This window comes from Paralichthys olivaceus, chromosome 10 (genome assembly GCF_024713975.1).
Source record: "Paralichthys olivaceus isolate ysfri-2021 chromosome 10, ASM2471397v2, whole genome shotgun sequence".
In the NCBI taxonomy this organism is placed as follows: domain Eukaryota; kingdom Metazoa; phylum Chordata; class Actinopteri; order Pleuronectiformes; family Paralichthyidae; genus Paralichthys; species Paralichthys olivaceus.
Genome location: NC_091102.1, coordinates 12,921,155 through 12,945,460, shown reverse-complemented (window position 1 = coordinate 12,945,460; position 24,306 = coordinate 12,921,155). Strand labels below are relative to the sequence as shown.

General features: G+C 41.2%; 3 protein-coding genes across 7 annotated transcripts in view; 2 read left to right on the top strand and 1 right to left on the bottom strand.

The window, feature by feature from the left end:
* map3k13 (mitogen-activated protein kinase kinase kinase 13) overlaps nt 1–9,141 on the top strand; it is a 30,768-nt gene extending 21,627 nt beyond the window's left edge. For 4 of the 5 annotated variants that reach the window (XM_020090110.2, XM_020090109.2, XM_069533040.1 and 1 more), the window contains 12 exons: nt 179–362; nt 465–656; nt 1,508–1,666; nt 1,888–2,046; nt 2,151–2,259; nt 2,448–2,557; nt 3,097–3,213; nt 3,680–3,823; nt 3,950–4,700; nt 4,786–4,856; nt 5,052–5,343; nt 5,887–9,141. In XM_020090110.2, the coding sequence (XP_019945669.2) occupies nt 179–362; nt 465–656; nt 1,508–1,666; nt 1,888–2,046; nt 2,151–2,259; nt 2,448–2,557; nt 3,097–3,213; nt 3,680–3,823; nt 3,950–4,700; nt 4,786–4,856; nt 5,052–5,343; nt 5,887–5,988 (2,390 nt within the window). In that variant the 3' untranslated portion in view covers nt 5,989–9,141. The remainder of the gene's footprint in view (nt 1–178; nt 363–464; nt 657–1,507; nt 1,667–1,887; nt 2,047–2,150; nt 2,260–2,447; nt 2,558–3,096; nt 3,214–3,679; nt 3,824–3,949; nt 4,701–4,785; nt 4,857–5,051; nt 5,344–5,886) is intronic. The other variant, XM_069533041.1, reaches the window with a different exon arrangement.
* Nucleotides 9,142–10,100: 959 nt separating this feature from the next.
* Nucleotides 10,101–20,299, top strand: pfkla (phosphofructokinase, liver a). Its single transcript, XM_020090057.2, has 22 exons — nt 10,101–10,439; nt 11,224–11,297; nt 11,412–11,489; nt 12,174–12,363; nt 12,480–12,645; nt 13,687–13,731; nt 13,815–13,923; nt 14,044–14,139; nt 14,630–14,722; nt 15,662–15,787; nt 15,887–15,951; nt 16,111–16,174; nt 16,277–16,423; nt 16,516–16,586; nt 17,074–17,161; nt 17,253–17,405; nt 17,942–18,106; nt 18,191–18,252; nt 18,585–18,696; nt 19,174–19,273; nt 19,380–19,485; nt 19,570–20,299. Exons 1-22 carry the CDS (start codon nt 10,355–10,357, stop codon nt 19,715–19,717), a joined length of 2,343 nt encoding a protein of 780 aa, XP_019945616.2. The 5' UTR covers nt 10,101–10,354; the 3' UTR covers nt 19,718–20,299.
* A 215-nt stretch (nt 20,300–20,514) lies between these two features.
* Nucleotides 20,515–24,176, bottom strand: LOC109631140 (protein SIX6OS1). The gene is made up of 14 exons (XM_069532894.1): nt 23,942–24,176; nt 23,675–23,731; nt 23,387–23,513; nt 23,182–23,271; nt 22,900–23,087; nt 22,757–22,799; nt 22,533–22,641; nt 22,308–22,449; nt 22,129–22,199; nt 21,220–21,425; nt 21,005–21,134; nt 20,877–20,918; nt 20,769–20,796; nt 20,515–20,682 (listed from the first exon to the last, which is right to left on the bottom strand). Exons 1-14 carry the CDS (start codon nt 23,991–23,993, stop codon nt 20,555–20,557), a joined length of 1,413 nt encoding a protein of 470 aa, XP_069388995.1. The 5' UTR covers nt 23,994–24,176; the 3' UTR covers nt 20,515–20,554.
* Nucleotides 24,177–24,306: the final 130 nt, after the last annotated feature.

Below are 24,306 nucleotides of genomic sequence, written 5' to 3'. Positions count from 1 at the left end.
TCTCAGACATTTTCTCATTTTGTTCTTTCACGTTGCTTAGTGTAAAAAAGTAGGCTATGTCAAATTATGCCAAGGAGCATATATGAGGGGGTCCCTGCCTGAGATATTTTGTCAAAATTAGACAATCATATGCACAAGTAACATTATGTTGCATTCATTCTAATTACATGTAATCCAGACATGTGGGAGGTTCCGTTTGAAGAGATTTCTGAGCTGCAGTGGCTCGGCAGCGGCGCACAGGGAGCTGTCTTCCTGGGCAAATTCCTCTCTGAGGAGGTGGCCATCAAGAAGGTGCGCGAGCAGAAGGAGACGGACATTAAACACCTACGGAAGCTCAAGCATCCCAACATCATCAGCTTTAAGTGAGTCTATGACAACTTGACTTTGTTTGTCACCTGCTGCTGTCCTGTTGTTTTTCTCTGTGGTGTGTAAATGTTTTTCTTGCGTTTTTTTCTTGCACTCAGGGGTGTTTGCACTCAGGCACCGTGCTACTGCATCATCATGGAGTACTGTGCCCAGGGCCAGCTGTACGAGGTGCTGAGGGCGGGAAGGAAAGTGACCCCCAGGCTGCTGGTGGACTGGGCCTCAGGCATCGCCAGCGGCATGAACTACCTACACCTGCACAAGATCATCCACAGAGATCTCAAGTCTCCCAAGTGAGCTTCTTGTTTTGCTTTTTATTATAAGACCAGAATATAATAGACTCTGCTTTTAATTCTCATTCCTGTCAACTCTACTGCTAAGAAAATGATCAACCTAAAGCATTGCATACTATTGTATTGTGTTATAGATTAAATAAAGACTATATCTCTACAGCACCTCTAAAAAAAGTTACAACGTTCTTTATCTATATAAAAAACACAAGTAAAAACATAGAAATAACATAAAAACAAATTAAAATACTTATAGAATAAAAACACTAAACGTGTGACAGAAATTTAAGCACGATCACCCATTACAGTGATTAAAACACTAAAGTGTTTGAAGCTTTCATTTAAACAAAGCTACTGACTCAGCCTGCCATCTTTCCTCAGGCAGGGTGTTCCAGAGCCTCTGAACTCTTATTTGGAGATGATTCAAATAAAAATGATTCTCTATGTGAGGCAGAAAAAGTTAGGCGCAGTATGTTTTCCTTTTTTTTTTTTTTTTTTTATTGTTATGTGGCACCATGTGAGTGCTGTGGTGTCCCATCCTGCTCCTCCTGCCTCCTCCTCTGCACACTGTAGTTACTCAAATCAATATCATCGTGCTGCAGCAGCACCAAACACTGTATGAGTCAGCAGAATGATAACAGGATGAATATGCCAGAAAAGTTTAATCTCATTTGACTTGGCCATCTGACCAGGATTAATGGTTGTCTGAAACTGCCTGAAACGGTGAACATGCTTTTTTTAATAATAGCTTTACAATTACCATATAGTTGGCACATTATTATATACTTGTTTTAAACTGGTCTTTTTTGTCATTTTTAATCTAAGCCTCTGTGCTCTGTCTTTTTGTCTTTCAGTGTTTTAGTCACCCACAACGACACTGTGAAAATATCTGACTTCGGAACGTCCAAAGAGCTCAGTGACAAAAGTACAAAGATGTCATTTGCGGGTACTGTGGCCTGGATGGCCCCAGAGGTGATCCGAAATGAGCCTGTGTCTGAGAAGGTCGACATTTGGTGAGTACTGAAAGGCCACAAGTTTAAAATAATAGATCATTTTAAGAGATATATTAAAATAGATGTAGCTAAAGCTTGTTATAGTTTAGATTTTGAGACATATTATTTGTATGCTTCATTACAATTGAGAAAATGAAGTCATCCCTCTATTGCTATTTGTCATCGATATTAGTCATCTGTTGCTCTAGTGAGACCTTTTTTTCTTTACTTGTGTATTGCAGGTCATTCGGAGTTGTGTTGTGGGAGCTGCTGACTGGTGAGATTCCCTACAAAGATGTCGACTCCTCTGCCATCATTTGGGGAGTTGGCAGCAACAGTCTTCACCTTCCTGTCCCCTCCACCTGCCCAGATGGCTTCAAAATCCTCATGAAACAAACATGGTGAGTATGGACAGTAACATGTTTTTTCACAACTTCTGATCCCCTGTAAAATGTTAAATAGTTGAACACATCCCTAATTGGTGTTTTTTTATGGTTGATTCCAGGCAAGGTAAGCCCAGGAATCGGCCTTCGTTTCGTCAGATTCTCCTGCACCTCGACATCGCCTCTGCTGACGTCCTCGGCGCTCCTCAGGAGACCTACTTCAAGTCTCAGGTCTGCAGCTGAAAAACACAAATTACCTTAATTTTTTTTTAATCACAGGGTTTTATACACTTATTTCCTAAAACACATTTGGCATGCACTCAAAAGAAGAACACCGTACTCCAGACAATATTTTCTCTGCTGTAGCATTGACAGCAGTGTTTGTTTTGACATTTCCATTGTATCCATTCACATTGCAGTCCGAATGGAGGGAGGAAGTGAAGAAACATTTTGAGAAGATCAAAAGTGAAGGAACCTGCATCCACAGACTGGACGAGGAGCTGATCCGGCGCCGCAGAGATGAACTCAGGTGAGAATGACATCAGAACTAGTGGGAGTGATGTAAACATTCAGTGCGGCTGTCGTTCAGTAGGTCGAGCAAGTCATAACTAACTTGGGTGTGGATGGTTCGATCCAGTCCACATACCAAGTGTCTGTCTGTCCAAGAAGTCCTGTTCCGTCAGAGTCGCAATGTGTGATGGAAAAGAAAAGATAGAAAGATAGCAAAGCTGTATGAGTGTGTGTGAATGTGAATGTGACTAAAGAGCTTTAAGTGGTTATTAAGAGAAGAAACACATAATATAAATACCGTCCATTTACCATAAAGAAGACAACAGTAAACATGTTCTTCTTTCTTGTTGTTTAACTTAAGCAAACAAATAGTGTAGTACCCGTATTTGGCTAAACTATGCGGAAGTACCATTCCCTTACAAACATGAATTACATGGCATCATAGATCGTTCCACAGACTATCCTAAGTACGTCTCTAGTGCTTTTTTCAGTGATTAATTGCTTGAAATTGAAGTAGCTGGAAATAAATATTTTGCTGTGTTTCCTGTCGACCCTCAGACACGCACTGGACATCCGGGAGCATTATGAGAGGAAACTGGAGAGAGCCAACAACCTCTACATGGAGCTCAGTGCCATCATGCTGCAGCTGGAGGTCCGGGAGAAGGAACTAATGAAGTATGTACAAGAAAAACTATATCACATGTTAGCTCCTTCTTTCATCATCAGACCTGTCAGTATCCCATTCCCTTCTTCTCAAAGGAATTACTTCTACAAGTAACAACATTTAAAATGATAACAGTGTCCAGGCGAAATTAACTAAAAGTTATTGGCAATTTTTGGTTCACATCCCAATCGATTTTCAGACTTTGCTTCTTATTCTTTTGTTTTCCACTGGAGTAAGATTCAAATAAATAAGTCTGTTTGCAAATTCCTTTAACTATTTTTATCCCCTCAGGATTTTGTTCCTTTTCTGAAAATTTGCTGTTATGTCCTCCTGTTTTTCAATAAATATCATCGTATGATCATTGTATTAAAATTATGGGTTTTTTTCAGTTTAGACCAATGAAAGTTCAACTCTGTGAATGTTAATGATGCTCCCAGACAGCCACACATCTCTAAATCAGTTCTGCTGCCCCTGCAGGAGAGAGCAGGCAGTGGAGAAAAAATATCCCGGGACCTACAAGAGGCATTTGGTCCGACCCATCGTCAGGTCCAACGCTGTAGAGAAGCTCATCAAGAAGAAAGGAAGCATCTCCCACAAACCTGGGGTTCCCCCCACCAAAAGGTCTGACGCATTTCCAGTTTCAAATGTTTATGTGCTATATAAATAAGTAAGATGAAACGTTATATTTCAGAGAATCAAAGTCACTCAAATGCAATATGTTGATGTTGCTGGATACTCGTTTTACAGGCCAGACTTGCTTCGTTCTGATGGCATCCCCAGTGTTGACCCTCTTCCCTCCCCCTCACCACTGTCTGCTAGCCCGAAGGTCTCCACACCTCCCGGTAAAGCCCGTTACCGGAGCAAACCTCGTCACCGCCGCGCCAATAGCAAAGGAAGCCACAGCGAGTTCCCCGGCGTGCTGAGGCCTGTTGCTGGGGCCCCGGAAGACAGCCGGTCTCTCCAGGCGCAGCCGTTTCACCACCTCCACCACCACCAACCAAATAAGGGTCCCTTACTTCCCTTGAAGGGCCGCGAGGAGGCTGTTGTCAACTGTGCCAACAACCTGCGTTACTTCGGCCCTGCCGCTGCCCTCCGCAGCCCTCAGACGGACCACCTGCAGCGTCTTGTTTCTGGTTCAGGCCCCGACCTCATTTCCACTACTATAGATGCAGACACCCGACAACAGACTCCATCCACTGGCTCAAATCCTGTCTCAGGTGCTACCGCCAGTTCTTTGTGCCCCTGCTGCCAGGCACACCCCTTCCCTGGCTGCCTGCACTGTCAGGAGACGACGCCTGCGTCCAGCAACCCAGAGCTCCCCAACTACTCGCTGCTCGGCACCCAAGAAGGGGCCCGGTCTTCTTTAGGTGCGCCCAGCAAGGATCCAGCCTCGGACAGAGAGGGCTCAAAGAAGGTTGAGCTACAGGAACAGGAGGCATCCCAACACACACACACCCTGCCCACTGCACTGCCACACACCCTCAGACCACTCAGGAAGGTAAACTCAGCTCGAAGCCTAACATCAGGGAATCTGGGAAATGTGATTGTGTGAGGAAACTGAAAGATGATTGTTTCTCTGACAGGGTGGAGATGAGTCATCTGAAGAGGAAGAGGGAGAGGTGGACAGTGAAGTGGAGTTTCCAAGGAGACCGAGGTAAAAGTTTGCATATGTCACCTACATTATAATGTGACACTATTACATCATGCAGTACAATAACAGAAAATAGCTAAGTGGCTGATTGATTATCCGGACGGTCACTACAGCTTGTAGTATCGACAAGAACATAATACACTGAGTGAGTTATGAAACTAAAAGGCTTAAAAAATCTCCCCCTCTGCCTCCTCACAGGCCTCATCGCTGTATGAGCAGCTTCCAGTCCTACTCCACCTTCAGCTCAGAGAACCTGTCCGTGTCCGACGGAGAGGAGGGAAACACCAGCGACCACTCCCACAGCGGACCCCTGGAGAGGATGAGCGCCAGTCAGGAGGAGCACCTGGACGAGCTGCTGTCGCACACACCGGACATCCCCATCGACATCTCCACCCAGTCAGACGGCCTCTCTGACAAGGAGTGCGCTGTCCGCAGGGTCAAGACACAGATCTCCTTGGGAAAACTGTGCTCAGATGAACACAGCTACGAGGTCAGTACTGTGGATGTGAGGGGGATTCATTTTACATCCCAAACATCTATGTATAAAGAGATACTGTGTTTTAGCTGTGAACTAAATTGTGTGACTGTTCTTTAATGAAATACATTAATGACACATTTATTAAAAATAATCTACATTTATGGGTTGCACATGGCTCATAACGCCACCTAGTGTTCAAAACTGTCTTAGAATGTGCAGGACCAATTCTTACGTAGAGTCAAATGTTTGCAAAATCTCTACATCATGACAATAAATATATTTGAAAACGTTAACACCTTTAACTGGAAAGCCTTGCTCATTTTTAAATCTGTACTGAAACTAAACCCATAAACCCTCAGAGACGTCCCCCGTCCTCTCCTGCCCTTACTGTTTGAATCACTGGCTGAGACAGATGTGCCACCATTTTGAACAACTCAGGACAACTGTGCCCCATACACAGAGATTAGCCCCACACTTCAGCTAAAACTTGGGGGTGAATATGAGCAAAGTGAACACCAAGTGTGTGATGATGTTCCTCTGTGTTTTCTCTCTCAGAATCCGCTGCAGTTTGGAGACTCAGACTGCGATTCGTCAGAAGCAGAGTGCTCCGACGCCACCATCAGGAACAACAAAGTCGGGGCTCCTTCCTCTTGGTGAAACACGCCCCGGGGGCTCCATTCAGTTATTTGCCTGGAGACCGTCGCGTCCCACTCTGCCCCTAGGAAAATACAGCAATAAGAGGACGACCTTGTAAACATAGCTCCCTATAGCAAAGCAACCTCTCCCAGAGCCTCCCCCAAACCCTTCCCTTCATGAGCCCCACTCCTTCTCCTCATCTCTAGCACAGCATCCAGGCAACCCATGGCAGGGATTCCCTTTTGAATGATAATGTACAGCAGATAGTGTAACATTCATAATTTATTTTTGTCATAGTTTTGAAGGAAAATTCAGGACCTCTGCAAGTTCTCTGATCCGAACAGAGAAATAAAACTGACATTTTGAAACATGAGCTGACTGTTTGTGAGGGTGAGACTGGATGAAGATGCAGGTGATGATGATGAGAAGGATTATGTTCTGATCCATCTGAGGCTGGCGGTTGTGGGACGTTACATCACCGCGATAGTCGGTCTCTACACGTCTTTACACGTCTTTTGATGTGGCCGCAGTTGCTCTCAGCATCTTACTGCTTTAGACCCCAAACCAACCAACCGAGTCCTCTCTCGTACAACAGTCCAACTTACCTGCTTCATTATGACTTTACTGTGCAGAGCCCCAGTGCCCTCTTCCATCCTGTACCCAACGAGGGAACAGGGGCTCATGGAAAAAAGCGTGAACACCAGCATGAAACAACCTGCCTCGCAAATGGGACTTCCTCCTCCTCCTCCTTTTCTCTAAAAACAACCATTTGTGCAGACCCACCACCTGCTGAACAGTCCAAGCATGTCCGTGCAGCTCGCTAAAGGCAAAAAGCTGCCAGAAGACTGCATGACGTGGACGAGCTAGCAGGGCAGTAGAGATGAAGACAAAAAAAAAGAAAAAGAGATTCTTCATCTCTGCCCCTGCTCATCCCTCTCTCTAAGACACGCCATCGTCATCATCATCAATCAGATGTCCTGACCAGAGCAATGGGAGCGATATCAGTGTGTGTGCGTGGGTTCACGAAGCCCTCTCCTCTCCATTAGTCATCACAGTTTCAAGTCTCATCTCAGGATCATTCGAGGACTTTGAGAAACCAGACTGGACCAATTGTTGTACGTAGGAATGTTCTTCGAGCGGCACATTTAATGGACCATGCAGGAATATTAAAAATAACAGTCTTACAGATAGCCTTGATGTTCAACTTTATATTGCTGGACATTAATGTTACGTAGACATGTGGTGTTCTAGTCGCAATCCAGGTGCAGTATCCCATTTATTGAAAATCAAGAGGTGCAGCGTAGCAGGATTATTCACACCATCGTATGGATCTGAGTCTGAAAAAGGCAAAATAAAAAATGTCTGTGCTGTGCTGACTAAAACAGCAATAACACAAGTTGGTGCTCAGGTGAGAAAAAGACGTTGCTAGCTCAGGGTTTGGGGCGTCTAGCTGGCTAGACACAACACAGTGGCTGTTGGCTAGAAGAGAGCAGCGTGTGTCAAACTGTTTATTATAGATGGTATATTTTTAGATTGTCCCATTTTTTGTGAACTCACCTCTACAGGGCTCAATGCTCAGGTTTTATGTTGGAAGTAGAGAGCAGGAGCGATGCATCGACAGTCACTAGATGGCAAAACTTGCAATGACCTAGTTTGCCTTGTGTTATGGCTTTTCATTCCTTTTTTCCACACAAGGTTATTTCATATTACGTTTTTCGTGCGGTTGCTATTGAAAAGGGATACTGCATCTGCGAGAGCTATATTTTTTAGCCCCGTCTGAGTGTTTGTCATTCACCCTAATGATTTTGCTCGTAGAAAAATAGCCAGCCAGGGTTGAATTTAAGCGATAACGATGTCAAGAATGCTCAAGTGTATACTGACAGCTGAGATTCTACTTAAGGAATATAAGCCAGAGACAAGGCCACAGAGCAATGAAAGCTGCTCTTGGTTTTCAGCGACCTCATCTCAGTATTATTGTATATAAACACCTAAATGTAAGTGTAACGTGACCTGTTCTTCGTCCTCTCTCTCTTCAACGTATATCGCACAGCTCGGACCGAGCCTGACGTCGACGACCAGCAGAGTGGTATAAAATCAGCAGGAAGTTCTTTAATCTGTATCACGTCAGTATTGAGCACTGCGGGAGGGGGGGCATACAAACCGAGTAGCACAAGGTGAATCTTAACCTGTACTGATGGATAAATGAGCTTTTTGTGCGTGAAAAGCTTGGTTAAGGCTCACCCCTGGTACTGAGAACAGCTGCTGCCTTTCCTCAAGCCTCCTTTAACCTTCTTCATCCTGTTTACGTTTGTGTGAAATAACCTAGTGTGATGTAATGACTGGGTAAATCTGATCAAGCTGTTAATAACGTTGTCTTTTTGGCATATATCCTGTGAAGTATGATTGTTGTAAAAGTTTAATTTAATTTTGATTCTTTTTTTTTGTAGCTGGCCTACGTGATTATTGATTTAATTTATTAAGAATGCCTGGTAAGGTGCATTGTTCTTTTTATTTCCAGGCAGCTTTAGAAATGTTGTGACCTATGATTTCTCCTGAAAAGTATTATTTAAAGGAAGCACAATGAATTGGTGTGGGAAGAGGACAGTATTTGTATGCGAGAACAAAAGCATTGTCATATCATCGACTCTGCAGGGGACCATTCATCATTTACATCCTCGCTGCGGACGAAGTATTGATTATACAGACTTTACTTTATCGGTAATTAGTAACACCAAGTGTTCCTAAATCTTTCTTTTTTTTTTATCTCGGTATAGCTTCTATGGAATTTCCTGTTTCCAACCAAAAAGTCAGTCAAGTGACTGTCACAGCAGCAGAAATGACACTTTAAACCTGGAGGCACGAGTTCTGGCTATTACCAAACTTCTGCATTGATTCCCTTCCTCTCATTTTTAGTCAAAAGTACCTGTTACTTACATCTGAATTTCAGTGCAACTGTCTCTAACTGTGGACATCATGTCGCCTCATCCCATGCACCAAGCATCTGTTCCTTTGTTGTATCATTTCTTACTCCCCCCCCATCCTGTTAAATGGCATTACGATCAACCATCCTGTCCGTTTCCTGTATTATCCAGTGTACAGTGCAACGGGTATCTGGGAGAATAAAATCAGAGCAAACAACTGCATGGAATAAATGCTGATGTACTGTACCCAAAACCCTGTGGTCACTCTCTTCTGTCAACTACAACATTATTGTTTTTGTATCAATGTTGAAAATGTATTAATTTATTTACATTTATTTACTTGTATCATTGATAGAGTTATCAGGGAATTGAAATCCACATTACATACACAAAAGATTATGTGCATATATCTTAGTAATTCCTTTTTAAAATATATTTAATTTATTTAAGTGTCCAGTTACATTTTCAGCGTCATTTTTATTTCAGCTACAGTCAGTCACATTTTGAGACATTCTCCCCAAACAATTTCAGACTTCTAGTTACTAGTTGCTATAATATGATAACATATAATGTATTGTATATAATAGTAATTTACCATTACTAATATTAGGAAAATATTCAAATTCCCAGAATTAATATGGATATGACGATATGGCCCTGATATGAAATAATTTTAAAACATTTTCCTCAACAGTATTACTAGTTTGTGTATTTTTATTTCACTGTTTTGTATATTCTGAGGATCTTTGGTACAGAAATATCCACACCCACATATTCAGCTAAATACCAGCTCTCATGCAAGTTCAGGGAATACTGTGTCAGTATTTAAATAGGAATATTAAACATAAAACTGAGAAATGCATTTCACGTACAGTAGTGAAAACTATGGACAAAATAGGTACACACATCTCCAAATTAATAAAAAGTAGGAATACCAAAATGTAGAAATACTGTATTGCAACTAGAAATCATGTATTAAACTTTATTAAGTATCAGCAACAAATTATATTTAGAATACAAAGTTTTTTTTGGATATATAAAATACAAGAAAATGTTGAAGGAAATGTTACATGAGTTTTAATTTCACATATAAATCACATTCAAATCAGTGGGCGGAGTTTAACCCTACCTGTTGCCTGGACTGCGTGCGGAACGTGATGCGGACATTTCCTCCTAACCGTTCAGCGAGTGGGCGGGGCTTATAAGAAAAGACGGACTTCTGGAACTTCTGGAGGAGGGGCGCGTGTGACCGGGCGGAGCGGGGTTATAAAACAAGCGCACGGTACACTCCGCTGGACAGGGCGGAGTCAGACACTGGAGAAGTGTCAGTACGGGTGAAGTGCGTCTACTGATCGAGGGAGTTAGATAACCTTCCGCCATCGAGGAGGAAACATCTGGACTAACTCAACAAACCGAACCACAACACTTCAGATCGACTGTGCACCGCCTGCTGTTGGAGTTTAAACATGTCCTCCATGGACCTGGAGCTGCTGAAGATGACGGGGGCCGGGCGGGCCATGGCTGTGCTGACCAGCGGCGGAGATGCACAAGGTGACGTAAATAACTCAGATATCCTGACATCCAAACGCAGCGTGTTGCCTTCAGGTACATGTGTAGGTGAGGTCAAGGTTGAATTTAGGAGGGAAACGACAGCAGCGAGAGGAGACTGACAATGACTGAACATATGATCACAGTGTTTCCTGTTGTTAACCTTCAGATCTGTCATCAGGGGTCAAAGGTCATGTGTGTGCTGCAACACGCTTGACCTCTGTTGTACAGCAGGTAACTCACAATGGTGGAAAGTAACTGAGTACACAAGAAACGTAGTTGAGTGTTGCATGAGGTATTACTTGTACTTCTATGTGAGTATATCGAGTTTTGCTACTTTCTAACATTTGAGAAAAACAACTGCACTTTTGACTGAACTCATTCTTTTGAATGGTTAGTTGATAAAACAAAATATGACAAACATTATAATAATAATAACTTAGCACCAAACACAAAGTGCTGTACAAAGATGACTCAATAAAACAAGAAAATAATACATTAAAGACAACAAGTAAAATACTATTACATCATTTACGTAATATACTTATACTTATACCACGGTATTCAAGTTAATAATGGGAAATAAAAAGAACAAATACGTGACGAGGTCTTAATGTGGGTTGGGAAAAACAACACTTCCTGGATCCACTACCCTGCCATGTGTTACTTAATTAATATTACTCCATCTTTTGATGTGCACATTATTGCACCAGTAACCACTTGTGTGTCATCACTTCAAAGTCAGATTTGAATCTTGATGTTTTTTATGCAATTGTCCTCGACCCAGGGATGAACGCCGCAGTCCGAGCTGTGACCCGAATGGGCATTTATGTGGGGGCCAAGGTCTATCTTATTTATGAGGTGATAAACAAGCTGTTTATTTAATCATGTCCATTACCATATTCAATATACACATTTAATTAGTCCTGTTTTCTTACTTGACCGGGATCGGCTGTACGTATTTGTACGTTTCAGGGATACCAGGGCCTGGTGGATGGAGGAGACAACATCAAACTGGCTCACTGGCACAGTGTGACCAACATCATCCAGCAGGTGGGTTGAAACATTATCTTTTGATGTAACAAACTAAGCTATTAGCACATCAGTAGGGCCATAATTTATTTTTATTTTTGTCCATCCAATTTTTCCTACTGTCACATGTCAGATTTCTTGTGTTAAAAAATAGTGAGATCCGTGTCTCTTCTGTCGTAAACCTATTTCTTTATTTCTCTTTTTATGGTTTTTAAAGGAATTTGATTATTTCATCCATCTCTCCTGATCTGTTTTCCCTCTGCCTGTCTTATACTGGTAATAGCCTGGTAAGGAGTCTTGCTGCATGTGCTTCCAGCAGGAAGCTGCTTTCTATTCTTGAAACTGTTATTTACAGTCTCACTGGCCTTTTTCCGCTTCCCAATAGTGTGAGTTGTCTTGGACTTGTGTAGCTGATGTGTCTGTGTTTTACCCTCTCTAAAACTGATCGAATGGTTTTGTTTGTATTGTTTTTAACTCAGATCCTCTTATTGCCACTGTTGCCATGTTCATACGTAGCATCCTGTATTTAGATTGATTCAGATTCTGTATCACTCTTGCTGACTGTGTTTTGTATCACAAACGTGTCTCTATAGGCCACTAAAAATCCTGCAGTAAACAAAAAGTTTTCTGTCATATTTCAGGACATTTGTTATTGACAGATGACAAAGTCCTGCTCCTTGTTACTAAATGATGTCTCTGATGCAGGGTGGGACTGTGATTGGTAGTGCTAGATGCAAGGTCTTCACAACGCGGGAGGGCAGACTGGCCGCTGCCTTCAACCTCGTGAAGAAAGGCATCACCAACCTGTGTGTGTGTGGTGGAGACGGCAGCCTCACCGGAGCCAACATCTTCCGCAGTGAGTGGAGCAGTTTGCTGGAGGAGCTCGTACAAAAAGGTAAAGTGCTGAAGAGTATGGAATTGAATCTTTTCATTCATGTCATCATTAGTTCTACATATAACAGTAAACCACTGATGTAACATTTCCAACATTGTGTGTGTGTGGGACCTTAGGACGGATCACAGACACTCTGGCCCAGCAGCACGATCACCTGAACATCGTAGGGCTTGTTGGCTCCATAGACAACGACTTCTGTGGCACTGACATGACCATCGGAGCCGACTCGGCGCTGCACCGCATCATGGAGATAATTGATGCCATCATGACCACAGCACAGAGGTTAGACGCTGTGTGATGTTGAACAGACAGCTGCTGTCTCATCAAAGTGATTAATCCTTTGGTCACTGATGAAAGTGATATGAATTTGCTCAGAATATGAAGATATAACAAGAACACAATGATACTTTAATTGAGAAACTGTAAATAGATTTATTCATAGCAGTAATAGACCTCAATCAAAACATTTCATTGAGTAATCAATTAACAGGAATTAACCATAGAATACTAAACACTCTGCAGTTCCAGATTCTGAAATGTTACTAAGTGCAGATTTTCTTTGTCGTATATGATTCATACAGTTTACACACATATACAGTAAATTGTGTCTTGTGTCAAACTTAGACTGTTTATAAAGATGAACGACGCATCTCCACTTCCTCCCACTATCTAGAAATGGAACAAAAATATCCCAGATACTAACGCTGCCATCTCGTGCTTTTGGAGCCAAACTCTGCACTCAGTATAGGTCGGGGGATGGAGCTGCAGTAGTAAAGTCCCACGGATACATATGCTCGACCAATCAGGAGTCAGTGTCAGCTGCCAATCATGACTTTACGCCCTGTTTTATAGCATCAAATAACAAATTAAAACTAAACTTAATGCAAAAATGAATGACATTTGACATATATGATAATAAGTACCTAATAAGTCTGAAACCATCTTCGAGAAATATATATTTTTAGTTGGTTCCATGTCCCCATCCACTAACATGGAGAAGGGAGGATTTAGAATCTATACTGCAGCCAGCCACCAGGTGGCGATCGAGATGCTTTGGCTTCACGTCTCCCATCTACATATACAACACATGCAATATGAAGTTGTTGTATTGGAATGCGATGATTGTAGCCAAGTTTTTTTTTTAACCAAAGTCCTCCATTGAAGCCCGTTTGGCATGATTCCTATGAGCTTGTTCAGACTCGTACTTTTGCATCTCAGCTGCTGAGCTTCTGCAGAGTGAAAACTCTCAGGTGGTGTGTTCACATACAGTGCTGCAAAGGTCTATTAGTTAGTTTCATCATGACTGTTGTCTACTTCCAACAGCCACCAGCGCACTTTTGTTCTGGAAGTCATGGGTCGACACTGTGGGTGAGTAACACACTTAGATACATTTTGATGTTATTTATAAGCAGCCACTGAATAAAATATAAGTGACTGTGCTGTTACTCCAGGTATCTGGCGTTGGTTTCAGCGCTGGCATCTGGGGCAGACTGGCTCTTTATTCCAGAGTCTCCCCCTAAGGAGGGCTGGGAGGACCGGATGTGTTCCCGTCTAGAAGTGGTAAGACAAAAAAAAACTATACCACAATGAAAATTAAATCTACAAGCCCCTCGGGTACTTGGAAACAGGATTATGCTTCATGACATACTGGTTAATGCACGTGTGTCTGTTTACCTCCAGAGCCGTATAAAGGGGTCAAGACTAAACATCATAATCATCGCAGAAGGAGCCATTGACAGAACTGGCAAACCCATCTCCTCAACTTATGTAAAAGATGTAAGTATAAAGGTTTAAGGACTATATTACACAAAAACTACTGAACAGATTTCCAGGAAACTTGGTGGAAGGATGGGACATGGCCCAAAAATAACCCATTAAACTCTAACGCTGGATAAAGGGGTAGATCCAGGATTTCAACTTCAACATTGCAAGATTTTTTTTATTTGTTTACATCACCAATTTCCCAGAGTGCAATTCAGTAATCTTGATGAAATTATTAAGGAGGTTTAGGGGAACTGATATCTATGAATGTGTGCAATTTGGTGTGGCGTGATTGAATTTAAGACTGTTGGGATTGGTGAGGTTAAATGCTCTACTGAGTGCCATTCTGGTTGTGTGTGTACGAGCTGCTCACCTACAGAAAGGGTTTGGCTTTAGAGGTTTCCTCTCAAGTGCCTCAGGCCTTTTTCTTTCTGACAGCCTCTCTGTTGTGTTTGGTGAATGACAAAGACTTAGCAAACTGAAAAGCTTCCATGTGTGTTTGAAGCTGGTGGTGAATCGGCTGGGTTATGACACCAGAGTGACAGTCCTCGGCCACGTTCAGCGAGGAGGAACTCCCTCAGCCTTTGACAGAATTCTGGTGAGTTGAGCCACATATTTCATTATTTATTATGTGTGACACCTGAACACATTGTTGAGGTAATAGTACATGTTTTATTTCAGCAATAGGTTTAACACCAAAGCAGTGTGCGAGGTTAACTGCTGGAAATCATTGCAACAATACTCTTGTGAACCGGACCTCATGCTTTATTACAAAGAACACACAGTTTTTAAAAATGTTTGTATAAACGATTCTCCTTTTGGTAAGTTGCAAGTGTCTTTGTGAGGTTCATGCCTTTTTGACATATATGTTGCTATAACATTGCATCATCGGAGGTAAAAACAGTTGGCTCAACTTACAAATGGTCCGAGTAACATGGTTCAGTTTGCTCTGAACAGAAACCACCGCAGCCAGGTGCAGCAGACAGAGGCAGGAAGTGACGTTTATTAACTCCGCTGCAGAGATCATGTGATTTTCTTTACAGCACACAGACACCGGTGTCAGCTCTTATCACCACAAACTCTCTTGACGTCTGTCTTCTATATGTGTGGCTCCACTTGGAGATTTTTTTTTTTTTCATTTTTGCGTCTTTAGTGTGCAGAAGCGTCACCAATCCTCCCACTCGCCTGCTGTTTATCCAGCGGGGGATCCCCTGCTTTGCTCTCACATTGAATTAAATACTTTATATAAGGGGTCCAGGCAGAGAAAGTCCACAGAAACTGCATAGCGTCTCACTCGGACATTTATGTTCACACATGCACCTCCTCCAGGGAAAAACTATGACCAGTCAGGTGTTATGGAAATCTTAATGGTTTAGGTCTATTGTATTGAGAATTTCCCCTTGGTGGTGGCAATTGTTCATCACTTTTTTATTAGCTGTCTTTTTTATTTGAACAAAAATCCAGACAGTATAAAGCACCTAGGTCTTCGTGGCCTCAAGCCAATCAGAACCTCTTTTCTCTTTACTTTTTTCTCCAGAGCAGTAAGTTGGGTGTAGAGGCTGTAATTGCTCTGATGGAGGCCTCTCCTGACACACCAGCCTGTGTCATCGGCCTGTCAGGTAACCATGCTGTTCGTCTTCCTCTAATGGAGTGTGTGGAGATGGTGAGTCTCTTTCCTCTCTTCTATAATTGTTTTTGATGAAATTGAATGCAAACAGTGGGAGGTGGCTGTATTTTTCAACTTTTTCCACATTGTTTGCAGACTAAGTTGGTGCAGAAAGCCATGAATGAGAAGAGGTTTGATGAGGCGGTCAAACTGCGAGGAGGGTGAGACGGGAGATTTGTGTATATTTAATAGTTAATCATTCATTTCCATTATACAAAACCGCCCTATGATCCCTTGTAAATGATCTTCTGCTCCTTTTATTGTGTAGACCATTTAGTTTTGTTGTTACTTTGTCAATAAGAAAGATGATGTTCTTGTAGGAGTTTTGAGAACAACTGGAACATCTACAAGCTTCTCGCCTTCCAGAAACCGGCCCAGTCTAAGGTAAGTCATTAACATGAACACATGTGCACACACATACTGCGTGGTATTAGATTTAACACATAAAATGACATAATTTATAATGTGAGACTCATGTTCCCACAGAGCGATTTTTCTTTAGCTATTCTGAACGTTGGAGCTCCAGCTGCTGGGATGAATGCAGTCGCGAGGTCGGCGGTGAGATTAGCACTTGCTCAGGGACACAAGGTCTTTGCCGTCAATGATGGATATCAAGGACTTGCCAATGGAGCGGTTAGTCCAACTGTCTTTGCATCTTTACCATGCTGCAGTAGGCTTTTAGTAATGCCTGAGATTGAGAGGAGACTGTTCTGTACTGTTGGCAGGTTTTTGAAATGGAATGGCACAGTGTGGCCGGATGGACGGGACAAGGGGGCTCGCTGCTTGGAACAAAACGGTGGGCTACAACCCCTAAGAGTTTAGTAAAATGGATGGATTTAACTATTTTTAAGAGTACTCTAACTGTACCCACATTTCTAGTAATCCACTTCTGTGAATTTTAATAACATATAAATTATGGAGATCCTTTTTCTCTTGGTGTATTGACTAGTGTGGGTAACGTGACACATCATTGAGTACCTCTGTGTTACAGTCTGGCAAGATGCATGATGCTTTCATGTTGTCCGTACATCTGTTTGTCCGTCTTGTCAATGTGATATCTCAGGTACAGGAACATCGAGGAAAATGTTTAAAAGCCACAGCTCGACCAGCCTCACCTTCATATTTTTTGTCCATATGATTCATCTCTGAAATTTCAGAAATGTATCTGACCCTCCAGCAACATCTAATTGCTCCCTGCTACAAATTGCACAGTGTAAGTCTAGTTTATGTAAAAGTGTTGGCGTGCCCCTGATTTTTAATGTCTGTTTCATGTCCTCCCTCAGGACGCTTCCAAAAAAACACATGGAGAAAATCGTGGAAACCATTGCCAAGTTCAACATTTCAGCTATTCTTGTAATCGGAGGGTTCGAGGTAGAGTATTGATTGCTTATAGGTAGTGTAATAATCCATAATGTCAGCATTACATCAGAGTGGTTTTCACTGTACCACTTAATGTTCCAAGGCGTACGAAGGAGTGTTGCAGCTGTTTGAAGCCCGGAGTCTCTACGACGAGCTCTGTATACCCATGTGTGTAATCCCTGCCACCATCAGCAACAACGTCCCTGGAACTGACTTCAGCCTCGGAGCAGACACTGCCGTCAATGCTGCCATGGAGGTAACACAGAGCAGATGGCACATTAACTCAGAGACTTTGATGTTTCAGGATTAGGATGGATGAGGACTGAACCATCACATCAGAAAACATCACATCAGATATGAGCTGTGTTACAGAGCCAGACTTTGAACTGCTCATACATATTCAAAACAGAGGATAGAGATTTAGTTTTTAATTTTAAGAGATTGAGGCAGGCAGCCCTCTGGTTATTCCCTGTGACTTTAAATACTGTATCTGGTAAAAGAATATAAATAACACAACAGCAGCTTTCTCCAAAAACCCTTCCTGTGTGTCAGGTGTTAACAATAAATATAGGTGAGGGTTAATTAGAAGTATATTAAAGCAACACTTTGTAACTTTTACAAAGCAGCGACATATGGTGTGTAGTTGGGCTCTGTACCATCGTATTTATTTTCACGCTGCAAGTTGAAGGTAACATTTGTTTTACTTTTGCTTGATAGCTTAGTCCATCCTTGACTTCCACACCCACACTTTGACCCGACTCTCAGTACGCACCATTTTAATTTCCTCATCAGGGCTGTGACAAGATAAAGCAGTCTGCCAGTGGGACCAAGAGAAGAGTGTTCGTGGTGGAGACTATGGGTGGATTCTGTGGCTATTTGGCAACATCAACTGGAATAGCTGTAGGTGCTGACGCAGCCTATATCTTTGAGGACCCCTTCAACATCCATGACCTGAAGGTAAGACCGGACTGTGCTGTGTCTATTCTTTTAATTATAATGTAAACAGATTTCTGCTTATTTATTTATCTGGCCTTTTGACAGACCAACGTGGAGCATTTAAGTGAAAAGATGAAGAAGGACATCCAGCGGGGTCTGGTACTGAGGTATGTAACAGATTTTTATGCAATGAAATGTATATATATATATATATCAGGATCAACACCTTAGTACAGCTGTAGAATGATGGGAATTACTTTAGTTTGCAGGGACTTTTTTTAGACAAACTACGCATTTTTGCTTGAATGTCAGGAGGATGTATCATCTGGGGCACATGATTTCATGGCCAATGCATCAAAACGTTGATAAATGTCAACTCGACAAATTAAATTAATAAACTAGAAACAAGATGTCACACTTATTACTGTATATACAAAACAATATGTATTATTGTCAGATGCAGCTTTTCCCATGTTGATCTTGTCCTCTGTTGCAACAGGAATGAAAAATGCCATGAAAACTACACGACAGATTTCATCCATAAGCTCTATTCATCAGAGGGAAAGGGCATCTTTGACTGCAGAGTCAATGTGTTGGGACATCTTCAGCAGGTGAGGAGCCACCGTGTGATCTATCCACTCTGGCAAAACACAGCTTAACAAATTACAAATTAAATCAATATAATTGACACTCACATATACTGTAAAGCAGAGGTTCCAGTTTTCTGAAGTAGCTGGTCAGAGACTTGAGATCCTCATTATCCCACCAGATATTGATTTGGGAACTTTGTGCACATGTTTCTTGTGTTGCTGTAAACTGGCATCAATCAAACTGATGCTGTCACTAATTTGAGATAATGATCTTTGTGGTCGTGGGGATGAAGACAATCAGAAAGTTACCAATATATTTTTTTATTTGCAGTTTTATTTTAAATTTAAATATAACATTTTTTTTTTTTTTTAAACTGTATTAATCATCTTGTGACCCCTTCTCTATGTCTGGCCACCGCCCAGGGGGTCCCGACCCACCTTTGGAGTCACTGCTGTAAAGTGACGTATTTATAATCAGTTTGTGCTTTTGTGGTCTAGGGTGGTGCACCTTCTCCCTTTGACAGAAACTTTGGCACCAAGTTGGGCGTGAGGGTTATCCAGTGGTTTTCAGAGAGATTGACAGAAAACTTTCGACAAGGTAGAGTTCCTGCAGGAAGTCAGATATTTTATTTTCTATGAATAAATTGTTCAGAGACCTTAGTCAAACCACAGTGATGTCATGATTGCTCCATTTTCCCCACCAGGCCGCGTGTTCACCAACTCGCCAGATACAGCGTGTGTGCTCGGTCTGAACAGGAAGCTCATCAAGTTCACCCCTGTCGCTGAGCTGAAGGCTGTGACTGATTTTGAGTAAGTAGATTTATCTATCTATTTATCAGGTGATATAGGTTTTCAATTATTGTTAATATTTTACTGTGTGTCCCTGGTTTTCAGGCACCGGATGCCAAAGGTCCAGTGGTGGTATAATCTGCGGCCGATGCTAAAAATGTTGGCCAAGTATCAGACCAGCTTCTGTGAATATGTCCCAGGAGAGATCGAACATGTGACTCGGCGCTCCATCAGCATCGATTCTGGGTTCTAAGCTCTCTGAGACCACAGTGTATTCTGTACTTTTTAACCTTTATCTGTCCATCTTTTGTTTCTACACAGATTTAAATTTGCTGCTGTGCACGTTCACTGGACTGAACACAAGTCAGCAGATATTGTAACTAAGAACTGTAAATATTATAAGTGTACTTCAAATACTCATTTATTGAATGAGGCTTTATTGCAATTCCATGCGCCAAGCAAAGTGACTGCAAAGGTAAATCACTGCCATAAAAAGAAGTGTGGCATTAAGTTAAAATTTACTGCTAAATATAATATAAAGTAGATTGTCTGTGTTGTTGTTTGCTTTGAAATCACATATTTTAAGAAGTTCCAACTTCACTCATTCCAACACACAATTTTTGCATTGTATCAGACTGAAACACTGCTTCTGTCAATTCCTTTAAGTAAACTGAACAGCAAATCACAAATTACCAATAGGCAGTTTATTTCTAAATGTAAAAGATAATTACAATTACTGTACTTACTACAGGGAACTGGTAAAGAAATGGACTTGTGTATTATGGTGTTACTAATACTGTAACTGTATCATCAATAAAACGTTATTCAACTGTGATGCTGTTACAAAAATGCTCACTGAAATGTCAGTAGAAATAAATAAATAATTAAATTACACAGAAAAATACATAGAAACCATCTAGAGTAAAATATGAAAAAAGCCAAAGTTGCTATGAGAAGCTATGAGAAAAGCCAAAGTTGGCAAATATAAAATTTTTAACCATTAAATCCATTTAAATCAGAACATTACTGAAGTTAAACCAGGAACTGCTCTTTGAACGGAATAAACCAAGCACTTTATTTGTTATAACTCTCAAAATTTGAATGAAAATGGAAAATCGTCCCTGCTCTTATCTCTGTTTGTTGCTTGAGGGCTCTTGAAGTTGAAGGCAAACTGAAAGTCTTCACCTTGCTCTGACTGGTCAAACAAGAACTCAGGGCCTGAAAAACAAAAATCGTTAACACACCTTTAGTTTAAGGAAGGTAAGACGCATCAGGCAAATGGAGGGATTAGATTAGGCATTTACCACTTGAAGACTTGGTGTCTGTGGTTTTCTGAAAAGAGATGAACAGAGTTTGGTGATTGGAGTACAGTATGAGACAGAGAAGTATTCCAATGAAAAAATATATAGTACCTTCTCGTTGAAAAAAGAGCCAGCGAAAGCAAAATTTGTGTCCTGCAAAGAAAATGAAAACAGGAAGTAACTCCAAAACTAAGAGACACTGATTTCTTTAAGTTTTGTTTCTCCTGCTTGTTCCTCACCTCAGCCTGTGAAGTGTCAAATCCAAATCCAGAGAAGCTGGGGGTGCTTGGATCAGAGTTCAGAGAGAACAGGAAGGCTGGAGATTTGGTATCGGAGGTCTGTCTATGTGGGGAGCTGGCAGGGCTGAAGCTGAAGGGAGCACATGAAAGATTGCTCTCAGTGGGTATCTTGACAGTGATATAAAGTGTCGGACAACCTGGATACAAAACCTTACTTAAATGGAAACGCTGCGGTTGAAGATGCAGCTGTCGTCTTTGCCAGAGAGGACTGAGAATGAATCTCTTCACATGATGACTGAGAAAAAGCAACAAGTTCCTCATTGTCCTTTTCACTTGAAGTCTGCTCTTCCTCTGTTCCCACTCCTTCCCCCGCATTGTCCTCCACTGCCTCCTCCACCTCTGACACATTAGATTGTTGTTCCTACACACAAAACAGATTGAGTGTAAAAGCTTTTCCTACAGGAGCAGAACCTTTAAAAACAGCCTCTGCAATATAGACAATAATATCCCTGTTGTTATTTGATACTTAACATTTTAGTTAAGACATTTCAGTGGCTGACAAAACATTATTCAGAACTGTTTAACATTGACAAGTTCCTTGAGATTGTTCTGACAGGAATCTATCTTTTCAAGATGAAGCACATCAGTGTTGTGAGTTTTAATATTTCAATTCCATCATATTGGGACACTTGAAGAGACAGCCCAGTATGGGTCTTTTAAACCTCATGGCGGGAGCTTGTCATGCAGGGTTCTTTTGTTTGTTTGCTTTTTTCAAAAAATGTTCATCTACAAGCTTAAGCTTTCCTCAGAAATCATACAATTCCTTACAAAAAGCTACAGAAAACAATACAAAACAGTTTTCACAAACTGAGCTCCTTGTGAAGTAATTTTAACTGTAGAAAGAGGTTTCTACAAATTAAAGTAATTTCACCTCCAATATTTTGGTGCAGTTCAGTAGTGGAGGTGCATAGACCAGTACCTGGAATATGCTTGAAGAAAGATACCAGCAGCATGAGGGAAAGTGTTCTTAGAACACAGGGAGAAGTAACCACTTCAGGTCATTCTTGGTATGGTCAAGGTTATCTATCTACCCATTTAATGGAAAAGCAGACACCAAGACTTACCAAGACATGTTCCTGTAGTTCTATTTCCTTTTCCTGCTCATTAGTCTGCATCTCCTCTGTCCAATTTTGTTCTGAAGAAATAAACATTTTGCTGATGAGGTTGTATGCAGCATGAAGACCAATGTCAGTAAAGATGAAGGCATTCAATGAAATGCCTCATCAGACTTTTCTCTACTTACCATCCAGCTGTTTGTGAGACCAAAGCTCTATGCCTGCTTCCTCTGGGTAAGTGCTGCAGGCGGCTGTACCCTGGACCTTCTGTTCCTCAGGAATATCTGCAGCACTTGACTCTACAGATACTTTATGTTCATTCTGCAACAACTGTTCATGATAAACACTTTAGTTACTTATATGATGTTACAACTATGATGTGCCATTAGTTTTGACTCATGGCATCTGAGTACCTTTGTCTGGTTGAGATGAAGACAGAAGCTGTCATTGGCAGAATCACAGTCCAGTGTCTGAGGATCTATTTGATTCTCTGCTTCTTCAACAGGCTGTTGACCAGAAACACTAGAAAGAAAAACAGATTCCATTGGAGAATAATAGATTTAATATATATATGTAATATATATATAATATAATGTGTAATAATTATTTGTTATTTATAAGATTCAGAGAGAGATACCTGTCTGGTATGGTACCAGTGGAAGAGGCAGTGACTGCTGGACCTGTTCAGACAAAACCAGTGAAATCTACTGTGTGAAAAGCTGTTAATATTTCAATATTCTCAAGCAGACCAAGTTGACATGGGATTCAAAAGTTTATTACCAGTGAGATGGTCTAGCTCTGCCTGCTTAGTTGTAATTTGATCATCGCAGGCCTTGATCCTGTACTCAATCTCCTCTTTTTCTGCCTGCAACCTGAGGAGCTTTTGAGCCATAGGATTTTGGAAATAATATTCTTGATGTGACTGGAATATCTTTCTGTAGCGTGCAATCCTCTCTTCATAGACTTCCCTAGTTATGTAACAAATAAAGAAGAATTCAGTTTTGTCATCCACACACAAAAGACATGTTAAAAGGTAATTTGACAGCAGCTAGTTGAACCCACATCTCATGTTTGAAGCTGGTTTTACTGCTTTCCAGTTCTGCTTTCAGCGTCTGCTCGTACTGGAGAAGCAGGATGTTGGTCGCCTTCATGCTACAGTTACATGGATGACAAGCAGTGAAATAAATCCATATCTATATCACATGACACTGTTATTAATATGACATGTTAATTAGCATGTCGCGTTAATGGCTCTATCATCTTGTACCTTTTTGTATTAGCTTTGTTATGCATCACAGTGCTCTGCTTCACCCTGGTTTCTTCCTCCAGTTTCCTGATGTTTCTGTGAAGTGTGCCGATGTAAGACCCTCTCTCAGCAATGTCATCTCTGCAAACTGTCCACACACACAGAAACACAAGAGTGACCCCGTTCAACACAACACCAAAAAGATTCCACATTAAAAACAGTGAGGGCTCCTTCATGTTGCTAACTTACATGGTAGCTAATTTAAGCTAGTTATTTCTTTCACTGTTTTACAGTTTTTTATTGGCTTACCTTTAATTCGTTGGATGAATTCATTCTTCTTTTGGGAAAGCTCCCGAGTCTGAAGAGCTATGAAATAACAATTAAAAAAACTGTTAGCTTACGTCTGAAAAGGTGCTACTATCTCATGGATCGTTGCTAACTTCAATTAGCTTAGGTCGTCAACAGCTAGCTTGCAACCGACATCTCTTACTGAACATTAAATCTTTACAGACGTAAAAATACAATAAAGGTTAAACTGTTAACTTTAAGGAAACTTTAAAAAAAAAAAAACCTCACCAGATTGACAGAGGAGGCCGTCGATGCTGCTGACTGAATTATGGTCGCTCATCTTCACAGCAACATTAGCATCGTTAGCTGTTCTGGTCTCAACTGTCGCTGTCAACAGAAAATGGTGTCTTCATAACTTTAGTTATTAGTTATTGATTGAAGATACAACCTTTATGTTCTAAGTAAGGAGTTATTCTTGGAAAGGACGTTTTCATTTTTGTAAAATTTTAGCTTAATTCTAATATAATTATGATTATTTGTCTTGAAATATTACGACTTAATTCTTGTGAAAGTTTTTTTTTATAACATTGAACATGTTTCTTATGAAATTGGTACTTTTTGTCTTTTGATATTACAATTCAATTATCACAATC